General features: G+C 45.2%; 1 protein-coding gene across 1 annotated transcript in view; it reads right to left on the minus strand.

Annotated features, from left to right (window-relative positions):
* The window catches only part of DYNC1H1 (dynein cytoplasmic 1 heavy chain 1), a 3,754,902-nt gene that overhangs the window by 3,689,361 nt on the left and 52,302 nt on the right, over positions 1-13,239 (minus strand). Inside the window, exon 2 of the mRNA XM_044073590.1 lies at positions 7,309-7,393. Within this exon, the coding sequence (XP_043929525.1) occupies positions 7,309-7,393 (85 nt within the window). The remainder of the gene's footprint in view (positions 1-7,308; positions 7,394-13,239) is intronic.

The following is a 13,239-nucleotide window of genomic DNA, read 5'->3' on the forward strand; positions in this document are numbered from 1 at the left end:
CTTCTGAACAAATTTGGTCGCATGCATTAAGTAGGATAAGTGGTTTCTCATCATTGCACAAAGTGGTTTCGGATAAGACAAGAAAGGAACAGTCAAAGCTTCACAGTTTTGGCTTACACAAGCGTCCAAACAAAATGTCACTTACTCTAAAGTCACACCCACAAGACAACTATGCTGAAAACTTGAATGAAAACCCAGATCACCACTTTGCCCTTTTCCCCCCAGTATACAGCAATCTCAAAGTAGGCATATTTAGGGGGGGTTGGGGTAAATCACCCACTTGGGGAGGGGGTAGGTTAAGTTGCTTCATTTCATGTGTTTCTTTTATTTATTTTTTGTGGTGTCCAAGTGGCTAGTACACACAGACACACAGACACACAGACACACAGACACACAGACACACAGACACACAGACACACAGACACACAGACACACAGACACACAGACACACAGACACACAGACACACAGACACACAGACACACAGACACACAGACACACAGACACACAGACACACAGACACACAGACACACGTTTATAGTATATTTGGTGGATGGTAGAGAGTTGTGTGAGGATGAGTTGGTTGGGTATTTCTAACAAAGACAGTTGTCTTAAAGGCTTACAATGATGGGTTCTAGGAGGACAACTAGTGGCAAATTTAGCTGTTGTATCATAGCAGGCATCTAGCTTGATTAGGTCCGATTTGGAGAGGTTGGTAAAGATGGGCGAGGCTTATAGTAAAATTGTCAGAAGAAGAGTTCTGGCTGTGGTTATTCTGGAGTTTGTGGTTAGGTAGTTTTTGCATCTATATACAAGGTAACTATTTTCTTTGTTTTTTTTCCTAGACAGTCTGGGCAAAGTGCAAGTCCAACTTCAGATTTTGAACACCGAGAAGTTGGGTGGATGGTATGGTTCGATCAAAGTCTCATTAATGGATGTGATGTTGAAGTGGTTTGGGTTTTGAATTTAGTGGAGTGAAAGAGTAAGGTTAGTTTTATTTGGGTTCAAGATTAATTGGGCATCTGCCAACCATGATTCAATAGCACTGAAGGATGTTTGGGTTAAGTTCTGTAGTTCAGGCACAGTTTCAGCAGAACTAATGACAGTGGAATAGTCGACATACTGTACAAGGAATGCCAGGTTTTTGCGATATAAAAATAGAGACTACAATAAATCATTTCAAAGCTTTTCCCACCTTTAATGTGATCTATAACCTGTACAATTCAATTAAAAAACAAATCTGCTAGGAGAAAAAAATATATAAAAAATGATGAACCTACAATAAAGCTGGTTTTGTAAGCGTGCACACCCTTAAACTAATACTTTGAAGCACTTTTTGATTTAAATTGCAGCATTCATTCTTCCGTAGGAGTCTATCACAATGGCACATCTCAACTTGGCAATATTTGCCCACTCTTGCTTGCAAAAGCACTCCAAATCTGTCAGATTGCGAGGACATCTGTTGTGCACAGCCCTCTTCAGGTCACCCACAGATTTTCTATTGGTTTTAGGTCTCGGCCCTGGCCGGGCCATTCCAAAACTTTAATTTTCTTCTGGTGAAGTCACTCTTTTGTAGATTTGGATGTATGCTTGGCGTCATTGTTGTGTTTCAAGGTGAAATACCTCTTCATCTTCAGCCACCACCATGCTTCACCATGGGGATGGTGTTCTTTTGGTGAGGCAAAGTGTTGTTTTTACACCAAAAATACCTTTAGGAATTGTGACCAAAACGTTAAACCTTAGTCTCAGACCATAACATTTTCCCACACGCTTTTAGGAGACTATGTATTGTTTTGCAAGTTTCAGCTGGGCTTGGACGTTATGTGTAAGAAAAGGCTTCCGTCTTGCAACCCTACCCCATAGGCCAGACATATGGAGAATACAGGAGATTCTTGTCACATGTAGTACACAACCAGTACTTGCCAGAAATTCCTGCAGCTCCTTCAACCAGTACTTGCCAGAAATTCCTGCAGCTCCTTCAATGCTGCTGTAGGTCTCTTGGCAGCCTCCCTGACCAGCTTTCATCTAGTCTTTTCATCAATTTCGGAGGGACGTCCAGTTCTTTGTAACATCACTGTTGTCCCATATTTTTTCCACTTTTTAACGACAGTCTTCACTGTGTTACAGGTATATCCAATGCAGTCTACCCTTCGCCTGACTGATGACCTTTCAACAATGAGATCTAATAGTTTATAAGCTCTCTGCAGGCAACTGAGTAAACGTCAGGAAAATCCTACAAGGATAGCTGAACTTTACTTGGGCTTAATCAGAGTTTCTTTAACTGATGGCAGGTGTGTACCCAAGAAGACCGGATGCTGTAATTAAAGCAAAAGGTGCTTCAAAGTAATAGTTTAAGGGTGTGCACACTTATGCAGCCAGCATATTGTACGTTTTTCCCCTAACAGGTTTTTCAGTTGAATTGCACAGGTTACAGGTCACATTAAAAAGGTGGGAAAAGTTTTGAAATGATTTACTGTTCTCAGTTTTTAAACACCTGGCATTTTAGACAGAGGTGTGTACACTTTTTATATTTACTGCATATATGGAGGCAGCCAGATTAACCCTATATCCATATCCCCGCATCTCTACAACTCACTCTCTCTATGTATCTAACACATACACACGTGTGTGTGTGTATATATGTATATATATATATATATATATATATATATATATATATATATATATATATATATACACACATACATACACACACACACACACACACACACATATATATACATACACACATATAGATCTAATTTTATACAATATATAGGATCTAATTTTATACGTGTGTATGTGTATATATTGTATAAAATCAGATCTACATATACATACACACACACATATATATATATATATATATATATATATATATATATATATATATATATATATATATATATATTTCACACACACACACATCTCTCTCTATATCTGTCTACCCGCATCTAATCTACATCCATATACATCTATATAGTTGTAGACTCCCTCCATGAATCAGAACACCCACTCCACTTACCTGATCTACTTGAAAACATCAAGGTACCCCTCAGCACCCTGATCCTTGGTGACTTAAGCTACCCCACCATAGCCATAGACTGGGTAAACTATTCTTGCACTAATGCTCTTTTCAACAATTCTTTGGCTTCATCAATTCTAATGCATTAGACCACAAGGGGAGATAACACTCTGTACATGCTTCTCGCCAACATGGGCAACCACTGCACTACTTCTATAGTATATGTTCTTCCCTGGTGAGATTAGATCGGTCTTATTTGAAGTTTCTATCACACCCAACCCCCCAGTTTTAATCAAGCTAAAAAAACTTCTCAAAAGCTGACAACCTCCTAAGGGAGGGCATTCTGTAGCTTCACACCACTACCCCCCCCCCCCCAGAGGATGCAGACAACTATGCTGAACAGTATGCAAATACAGTATACAAGGACCTGTACAACTGCATGGACTCAGCCATACCAAACAGAACTAAAATCTGCTCAAGGAAACAAGGCAGACATCCCGTATCAACAGGCTTTACAACAAAAGCAAGAAACTGTTGTCCCAAGGGTAAAAAGGAACAAATTCCAAATTGGAAAAACTCCCTCCTTAGCCTCAACAAGCAAATCACAAACTAGTGAAAAAAACCTCCAAGGTCCATTATGAATAAAAACTAGCCTCCAAAACAAAGGGAGACCATTAAGTCTTAGTCAGTTATGTCAGTAATCTCCGTGGCAAATCCCAGGTTGGTTGCAACCTGATGGCAGACAGGTTCATTGTCAACTTCACTCCCTGTCCCCCACAAAGGCCCTTTTGACATCCCAGACACTTGTCCCACATCTCTATATATCAAGTGTTGCAGGCCCTATCCAAGGCAAAGAACACAGCTCCCATGGGACCGGATTGTATCCCAGGACGTATTCTGCACCATCTCCTGCAAGAACTGGCTTCAACATTGGAGTACCCTATTCAACCACAGCCCAAGTACAGACTTTATTCCAGCAGAGTGGAGAACTGCCATAGTCATCCCCTTGCACCAAGGTGATGCCACTACTGACACTGGAAACCATCACCCTATTAGCTTGACAAATCTAATCTATAAAGCCATAGAGCATATTATTATTGATCTCAAACAAGGACATAAGCAATCTCCAAGCACTTGACCCCACCCAGTTCGGACTAGTCACGGGCAGATCTAGTCTGTTGAACCTGACTGACTTCTTTCAGACAGTCACCAACACCCAAGATGAGGAAATACAGCTTACCTTGACTTAGCCAAGGCCTCTGACAACCCCCACCCACCCAGGCATCATCGAAAAGCTAACAACTTGGCATAAACCCCTCTCTCATCAGGTGGGTGGCCAACTAGCTCACCAACAGGACCCTCAGTCAAAGCAGGCATGTCCACCTCCGACAGCAGACCAGTCACTAATGAAGTTCCAAGGATCTGTCCTGGGCCCCCTACTGTTTGGCATCTACTTCTCGGTGGTCCTGGCAAACACAAAAGGCCTGTGGATGACCAAGTCTGTGGACGACCAAGTTGGGTGCAGTCACTGACTCCCCAAATGATGTTAACATACTGCAAGAGGGTTTCACAGCCACTAACTAATGCCAAAGTCATGGCCTCAAACTAAACGCAAAAAAATGTATCACACCATTCAGCAAAAACACAACCCCTACAGATTACCACAGCAGCAGCAAGCCCCCCTAAACACAACCTGGTGCACTCAGGTTGATACACTCACGTTCAACCATTCTGTAGCAGCAGTGGTCGGAAAAGCCTTTTACTTGGCTCATCTGAAAAAGTAAAGGGATTGCATCACGAAAAAAAAAAAAAAGGAGGAGATTACATCTTTGTACTTTGTTATTGGTCTAATGAGGGAGGAGTACAATGCCCCATTTGGCATGTACCTCTCCAAACATCTGGAACTAGAAAGGCCACTGAAACACCTCACAAAGATAATCCATGGTCTCCAAACCCTGTCCTATGCAGACAGGCACAAATCACCATCACTCTATCATACAGATTGCTCAGGGGTGATACATGTCTTGCCTACAAGGCAATCTCAGACCCTACTCAAGAGTCGCTCCATATCCATAACTCTTGCTCCGCATGCACTACGCGCTCTAAAGGCCTGAATCTAATACGAGACATCAACAAAACCTGCTGGAGACAGGTTTCCCAGAGGCTGCCCAGTGTCTGGAATAGACTTCCCATACATGTCAGAGCACCTCACTGACCTCAGTCAAGCACAAACTTAATGAGTGGATGGGAAAGCACAAATTTGTCCAAGGGGTTACACCTGTGTCCCTCACCGACAGGGGTGGCATGTGCGAGTGAGGTTTCTTTTTGGGGATAAACTCTTGGTTACGCTTGCAAGGGCCCCAGGGCCATTAGCCTAGTAGCCTCCTATAATCCTGTATTTTACAGTCACTCAGACACACGTTAACATGCATAACTATCCTAGCAGAGGCACGTTAAATAGCTTATGGGCACACCAACTTTTTATCCTCGGGGGGGGGGGGGTGTACAAACATCTAATACTAAAGAAAATCAGGTCTAGATATAAAAAAGGGATAGACAAGTCAGCTATAACCAACAGTATGGACAGATTAATCCTAATAAAAGTAAAGCATGCCAAGCTTGACCTACCCCCCCCCGCCCCACACACACAAAAAACCTACAAAGGGAAAAATGCATTAAATGTACCATAAAGCATACTAAACTTCAACCACAACAAATTTACAAGTTATACATACAATTTCTTTTGTATATTCATTTAAAAAATATAGTCACTTTCTGCTGCTTACTTAGATACGTTTTCAGATACAAGAAAATAACTATTCATTAACTAAAATATACTTCTCAACCTGTTACTGCTAGAAAATCAGCAAAGCCAAAAACAGCAGGAAAACAAAATACATAAAAAAATAAATAAAATTTAAACATTGCTCTTAAAGTTTAAAAGGTGATAGAATCAGATATAGTATTAGCATGCATTTTATGAAAGGTATAGAATCTGAAGCCCAGCAGTCAGTCAGTAAGCGACAGAAATTCAGAGATTTGCCTAAAACACTACACAGTGAATGAGGAACAGGTCAAAAACTTAAGGAAAAAATCTGCACATTCTGCAAAAATCTGGATAGCAGAGATAACCAGCCACCAACATCAGCACCCTCCACCCCACACTCAAATTTTGATAAAAAATAGAAACTGAGCAAAATAATGAATCAATACATTTCAGCCTATCAGAAAGCAAGAAATAAAACAAAGATATTACTGATCACATTAAGTTCTACATCTGGGGGGGAAAAAAAAAAAAAAAAAAAAAAAAAGAGTCAATATTCACTTTGAGCTTCATTTCCTTCTCTAGGTGAATTTCTTGAAATACATTGCTTAATATGGAATAATGTTTTGATAGAAGACATTATCTTTAGTGACAAGCCTTACCTGCTTCATGTCCACAATTACAAGTGACACTACAGTGTCCCGTAGCTTTGGAAGTTCTAACATTTGGCTACAAAGACTTGCCTGTCAGCACCAATTAACTAAAAAGGGTGGGGGGTGGCAAGCGTAAAATGTTTTGTAGCTTAGAAAGGTGTAAAGCACTATGTATTTAGTCTTACCTCAGATGCCAAATGCATTTTCCATCCTGCATCTTTAAAAGCTATAAAATACACACCACTCCACCATGAGAGTCGTAGCCCATATTTTAAAGCAGCTAGTTTCAGAGCCCTGTTTGATTATGACCACTACTTACGCTCTACCCCAACACAAGAGCTTTAACAGTGCTGCAAGGTGCTTAACACTTAAAATTACCTCTTACCAACAGGAAGGGGTTTAAAATTTCTTTCCCAAAATGTGAAGCATACATTATCCACCAATATTATAAAAATTTGCACAATAGTACTTCAAAGAAACAAACAGGTTCCTATGAGTTTGTACCAAAACAAACTAACCCCACAAATTTGTACTTCCAAAGCAAAAGACAAACAGATGGAGCCAGCTCCACTAGCCTAGAGAGAGAACACCCCAACCATGACAAAAATTATCCACATTAGGCAAGTGGCATGGATGTCTGCTGAAGTTATGGGAAATATGGGCAAGCTAAACCTTGGCAGAGAGATACAGCAGGGGTCTCTGCACATCAGTCTGAGGTGGGGCAACTAATTCTGGCTACAATCCTGAAGTATACATTTGGCTCTCCAAGCAGTGACTATGCAGATGTACTGCATACATGAACATTTAAACTACGTCTCTATGCCAAATTCATCTTAAGAGCTTTACAAAGCTTATAAAGTTTACTCACCTATTTGACTTAAGTCCATAGTGAATATCAATACTGATACTATATGAAGTATATTCTTTCTCCTCACCTTCATCACCAACATCCTCTGCAAATAAAAGAAAACAAATCTATATTTAGTTGCATGAAACTGTTTAAATAATAAACTAAACTAGTTTTCCTAAAAGGCAAATGGCAAAGACATAAAACAGATTTTTGAAATAGTTGGTGTTACCCCCTGCCCCCATTAAAAACAGGTAACTAATGCCAAGCTTTTATCAGACGCCAAAGAGCATCACTTTTCTAGAAGTGGAAAGTAGGACTGTTTTAAGGAACAAACCAGTTAGAACCAGACTAGACTAGACTAAAGACAACAGAACTTTTAGTTATGTACTCACCATAACTTCAGATGTTTGGGATCCATCTCGCCTACATTCTGAACTGATGGGTTCTGAGCCGATCCCTCGGCTCCGACTCGGCACGCTTATGCTATAGAGCGAGGCCTCTAATTGGCTGAGCTATCTTTATCCCAGGATGCACCACCACTAATCCCCCAGATCTTGTTTGTCCGCATTCATGCACACATGCACAACTTGGTTATATAACATTGTTAGATGTTTCAAGATGAAACAGGATTCGGACCTTCTGATATCCTCTGATCTCCAAGGAAGGGGGAAGGAGGGTGGGTTATTGAATGTAGAGATGGATCCCAAACATCTGAAGTTATGGTGAGTACATAACTCAAAGATGTTATGTGATCCTATCTCGCCTACATTCTGAACTGATGGGACAGCGTCCCTAGCACCTAAATCCCGGGTGGCTCATTGGAAAACACTCTTGAGCACTGTGGAGCCAAATGAAGCTCGTCCTCTAGATGCCACATCTAATTTGTAGTGGGAAATGAAGGTGTGCGGGGAAGACCATGTAGCCGCAGCACAAATGTCACTAATAGCAAGCTTAGAATGAAATGCTACCGAAGTAGACATAGCCCTTGTAGAATGAGCCTTGACAGAGGTTGTAAGCACTTCGTTAGAATAAACATATGCTTGAGTAATACAGTCCCTGATCCATTTGGCAATAGTGACCTTTGTGACAGCGTTGCCCAATCTGTTATCTGCAAAGGATACAAACAACTGATCCGTTTTCCTTGTTTGTTTGGTCCTGTCTAAATAAAAACGTAACTGTCTGTGGACATCTAGTGTGTGGAATATGAATTCCGCTTTGTTAGAGTATTTTGGGAAAAAAACTGGGAGCTCTAACGATTGTTGTAAGCAGAAAGTAGAACAAACTTTAGGAACAAAAGAAGGATTTGGTCTGAGGGATACTCTGTCTTTATGAAAAACCAAGTACGGGGGTTTCACTGACAAAGCTTGAAGCTCTGACACTCTTCTGGCAGAAGTAATCGCCACCAGAAAGGCCGTCTTCCATGATAGGAACTTTAGATCACATGTAGCTGCTGGTTCAAAGGGGAAAGAAGTCAAAGCGCGTAATACTATATCGAGATCCCATGAAGGTGCAGGATGAGAAATCGGAGGTCTTAATAGAGCAGCACCTTTCAAGAAGGTCTTACACAATCTGTTGCTCATTAAAGGTGGGTCTATGGATTCGTGAAAATTAGAAATTGCTGCCAATTGTACTTTGATGGTAGAAACTGAAGAACCTTGATTGAAAAGAGAGGTCAGAAATTTTAGTACTTCTGCCACGGGGATAGAAATGGGGTCCAGGCCCCGGAGTGGAGCCCAAATAGCAAACCTTTTCCATTTGCTAGAATACAGTTTCTTTGTAGCAGACTTATGGGCCGAAGATAATATGTGTATAACATCCGAATCCAATGTATGACTCCTGACTATCGTCGGAAGAGGAGGAGCCAAGCCGTCAATTTTAAGGTGTGAAGGGACTGGTGGAATAGTCCCGACTGATGAACCAGTAGGTCTGGTATTTGATCCAGAAACCATGGACCTTCCAGGGCATGTTTCCGAAGATAGGGGAACCACACTTGACGAGGCCAGTAAGGCGCAATCAAGATCATTTTGCTCCCCAAGAGAGATGCCTTTTGAATCACCCTGGGGAGGAGTGGAACTGGAGGGAAGGCATAAAGCAAGCCGGTGGGCCAAGGATGGACTAATGCGTCCATGGGGCTCTTCCCCGGAGCCAGGATTAGGGAGAAGAATTCCTTGCACTTCGCATTCAGAGGAGTCGCGAAGAGGTCGCAACACGGAACTCCCCATTCGCTGAAATTCTGACTTGCCACTGTCATATTCAGAGACCATTCGTGAGGGGAGAGGATTGTTCTGCTCAATCTGTCGGCTATGACATTGGACTTGCCTGGTATGTGAATAGCCACTAGGAAGCGTTTGTTCGAGACTGCCCATTCCCAAACTCTCATGGCTTCTCTGCAAAGAGGATAGGATCTGGTCCCTCCCTGTTTGTTCAGGTACCAGACAACTGACATGTTGTCTGAGTGAACCGCGATTACGCCCTGGGGGAGATAAATGTGAAGGGCTTGAAGGGACAGGAGTACTGCCCTCAACTCTAGGATGTTGATATGAAGAAGAGTCTCTTCCGGGTGCCATTTGCCTTGGACTGACCTGCCCAGGGAATGCCCCCCCCACCCCATCTGGGAGGCGTCCGTGGTCAAAGTGGCCGGAGGGGGAAGAACAAAGGGTCGTCCCTGATCCAAATTGGAGGGCACTAGCCACCAGCGAAGGTCCCGTTTGCAAGATTCCGTGATCCATATGAGGTGACTGAGAGGGAGTTCCTGAAAGGACCACTGAGCTGAAAGAAGCCACTGGAGGATTCTCATGTGCAACCTTGCCAAGGGGACTAGAAGAACTGTTGCCGACATGGATCCCAATAACTGCAGGACCATTCTGGCTGGGGCTTTGGACCTGGGAAGTAAGGCTCGAACTTGATTTTGTATGGTTTGAATTCTGTCCGAAGGTAGATAGACCCGCATTTGGTTTGAGTCCATCTCTACCCCTATGAATCTTATTCGTCGAGACGGCCGCAATACAGACTTTGGCCAATTGAAGGTGATTCCAAGGGAATTGCCCAGTAAGATAGTGGCTTGTATGCTCCGCCGAAGTAGATGCTTGGAGGTGGCAGTTAGGAGCCAGTCGTCTAGATACGGAAACACCTGGAATCCTAGACTTCTCAGGTGAGCAGTCACTACTGCCAAGCACTTGGTGAACACCCGGGGGGCTGTGGTGAGACCAAAGGGCAGCGCACGGAACTGAAAATGACTGCCTCCTAGGCTGAAGCGCAGATGTCTCCTGGACGCTTGATGTACCATGATATGGTAATAAGCGTCCTTGAGATCTATGGTGCACATCCAAACACCCTTCTCCAGCAATGGGAGAATGGTTTGTAGAGTGACCATTCGGAACTTGGACTTTCTGACTGAACGGTTTAGGATGCTGAGGTCCAAAATGGGCCTCAAGTCCCTGGTCTTTTTTGGCACCAAAAAGAATCTTGAGTAAGTTCCTAATCCGATCTGGTCTACGGGGACCGCTTGGATGACTCCTTTTTGCAGCAGCTTTGAAACTTCTGAGGCTGCGGTATCCCGTTGGCTGGGTGACTGGTCAGGGATTTTTTTGGCCTGAGGGATGGGGTGAGAATGGGATGGAGTAACCTCCGGCAATAATCCGAAGCACCCATCAGTCCTGAGTGATCCCTTCCCAGGCCTTCAGGTGGTTCGAGAAACGACCCCAGAGTGGCTCCGGAGCAGCACAGCCGGGCAATCCCACAGGGACTATGAAAGGCTGAAGAGCCACGAAAGGACTCGCGGTCTCCAGTATTGCGAGGGCCTCTGCCGCCTCTGGGACGGCGTCTTCCGGATGAATTTCCCCCTCCTCTGCCTCTGGAAGGGGAACCTTCCTGCTGAGAGGGGTAAGGCTTCTGAGATCTACGGAACCACATCTTCCCTCCTCTTTTAGCCTTGGGATAAGGCCGAAAGGGAGTGGAAAATCGTGCCCCTATGGCAGTCAGAGTCTTACCCTCCTGTTCACAGCGGGTTAGTGTGTCTTTTACCTTGGGTCCAAACAGGGAGGACCGATCAAAGGGGGCGTCGGCAAATGAAGACTTAAAGGCCTCCGCGAAGTGACACAGGCGGAGCCAGGCTTGTCTACTTAGAGCAATGCCTGTACCCGCCGCTCTACTCGCCCCTTCGGCCGCATACGAAATGAGCCTCATGGACGAGTTCGAACTGGACAACATTGTAGCCAGCTGAGAGCCAACCGTCTGGGCCAGCTCCTCAGGCAGGTTACCCAAGAGGGTATCGGATAGCTCCTTAATCAGATCCCTCTGAAATCTGGTAAAGTGTGTCAGGTAGTTCAAAGACCTCAGTGTAAAGGCCGCTGAACTAACGGTGCGCTTTCCGTACCGATCCATGCTCCTAGACTCCTTATTAGGAGTATGGACGGACGTAGAAGCCTCTGCTACATCTTGCTGGGTAGCAGATGCCACCACCAAAGCATCTACAGCCACACCTTTAGTAAGGAACTCTATCAGGGGGCGCCGAGAGAAATTTGTTCGGACGAGCAGGCACCGGTTCCACAGAGTCTGGGTGTTCCCACGCCCTCCAACAGATCACATCCAAGAGCTCGTTGAAGGGCGGAGACACCCAGGAGGCGGAGGGCTGAGCCCCGAAGGCCTTCAGGAACACCGACTCATCAGCAGAGGGAGGTTTGGACTGCCAGCCGCCTCACTGTTTCAGGGCTTCTAGGATGTCTGCAAAGGAGACATCATCCGAGGACGACTTAGGGGACCCCTCTGCACCATCGAGATCGGTGTCAGATGTCAAAGACTCATCAGGGGAGTCCACGTGCTTCCTCTTGCACGACCTTTTCCTGGGGGGTTCTTCCGAAGAGGCTTCAGAAGGACCTCCAGGAGGGGGAGAAACCCCAGCGGGGGTAACCTGAGGTCCGGGGGCTCCGCTGTCCAAAGACAGGGGGACTGCCAACGACCCAGTCTCCGTATGCAGGGAGGTAGCTGGGGAAACAGTGGAGGTAGCCAAGGAAGATTTGGCTAAAGCGCTCCTCATAGCCCTGAAGGCGGGACCACCAGAATCCTGGGAGGGTCCCACCTCTGTGGCCACGACAGTGGACGGTACTCCCGCCGCCGACGCACCAAGAGGGAGACTTGGGATCGAGAGCATCAATCTCGAAGCCTCCCCCCCAGGGCCGAAGGAAGAAGTCCGTGTACTGAACTCCGACCCAAGAGCCGGAGTTGGAGCAAGGGTCGGGCCCGACCCTAACACCTCCACAGGTTCCACCAGCACCGGCTCCAACGGTGCCGGCTGCTGGAGGAGGAACCACAGTAAGGGAGTGGACCATCGGCTCCAAGCCAAATGGGCTGGAGCCGAAACAAGCTTTTGGAACACCGGAGACTGGAAGAGTCGAAGGAGCACCCTGTCGATGTCCGAATCAGACATCTTGGATGACCTAGAGGATACCGATCGGGCCCGAACCGATTTCTCCATCGGCTCCGAAGGGCTCGGGGACCGGCTCCGAAAGGACTCAACTATCGGCTCCGAGGAAGGTTTCAAGGAAATTTCCCTCGGTGCCGATAAGGACTTCGGCTCCGAGGGGGAAGAGTCTGAGCCGGTAACCCTGATCGGCTCCAATATCAGTGGAGCCGATGAGGGTGACCCGCCTCTCGATGCCCCAGACCTCGGCTCCGAAACCAGAGGGGTCGAGGCTGGAGGCATCGAGGCAGACCGTTCCGACCTCGGCTCTGAAGTCCGTGGAGCCGATGGAGAAGTCTGCTTGGATTTCTTAGCAGTCGGTTCTGACTGACTGGTCGGAGCCGATGCTTTCTTCTTTTTAGAAGGAGAAAGAGAGGAAGCTAAAGCCTCCTCGAAGGAAGGCTTGATTAATCCCTTGAGGATTAATTTGTTTTTCCTCTCCTGGAGGACTCTAAGAGAACACGTGGCACACGCTACACGACTCTTGCAAA

Source organism: Protopterus annectens, chromosome 6.part0 (assembly GCF_019279795.1).
Source record: "Protopterus annectens isolate FY-2018-M chromosome 6.part0, PAN1.0, whole genome shotgun sequence".
NCBI classification, from domain to species: domain Eukaryota; kingdom Metazoa; phylum Chordata; order Ceratodontiformes; family Protopteridae; genus Protopterus; species Protopterus annectens.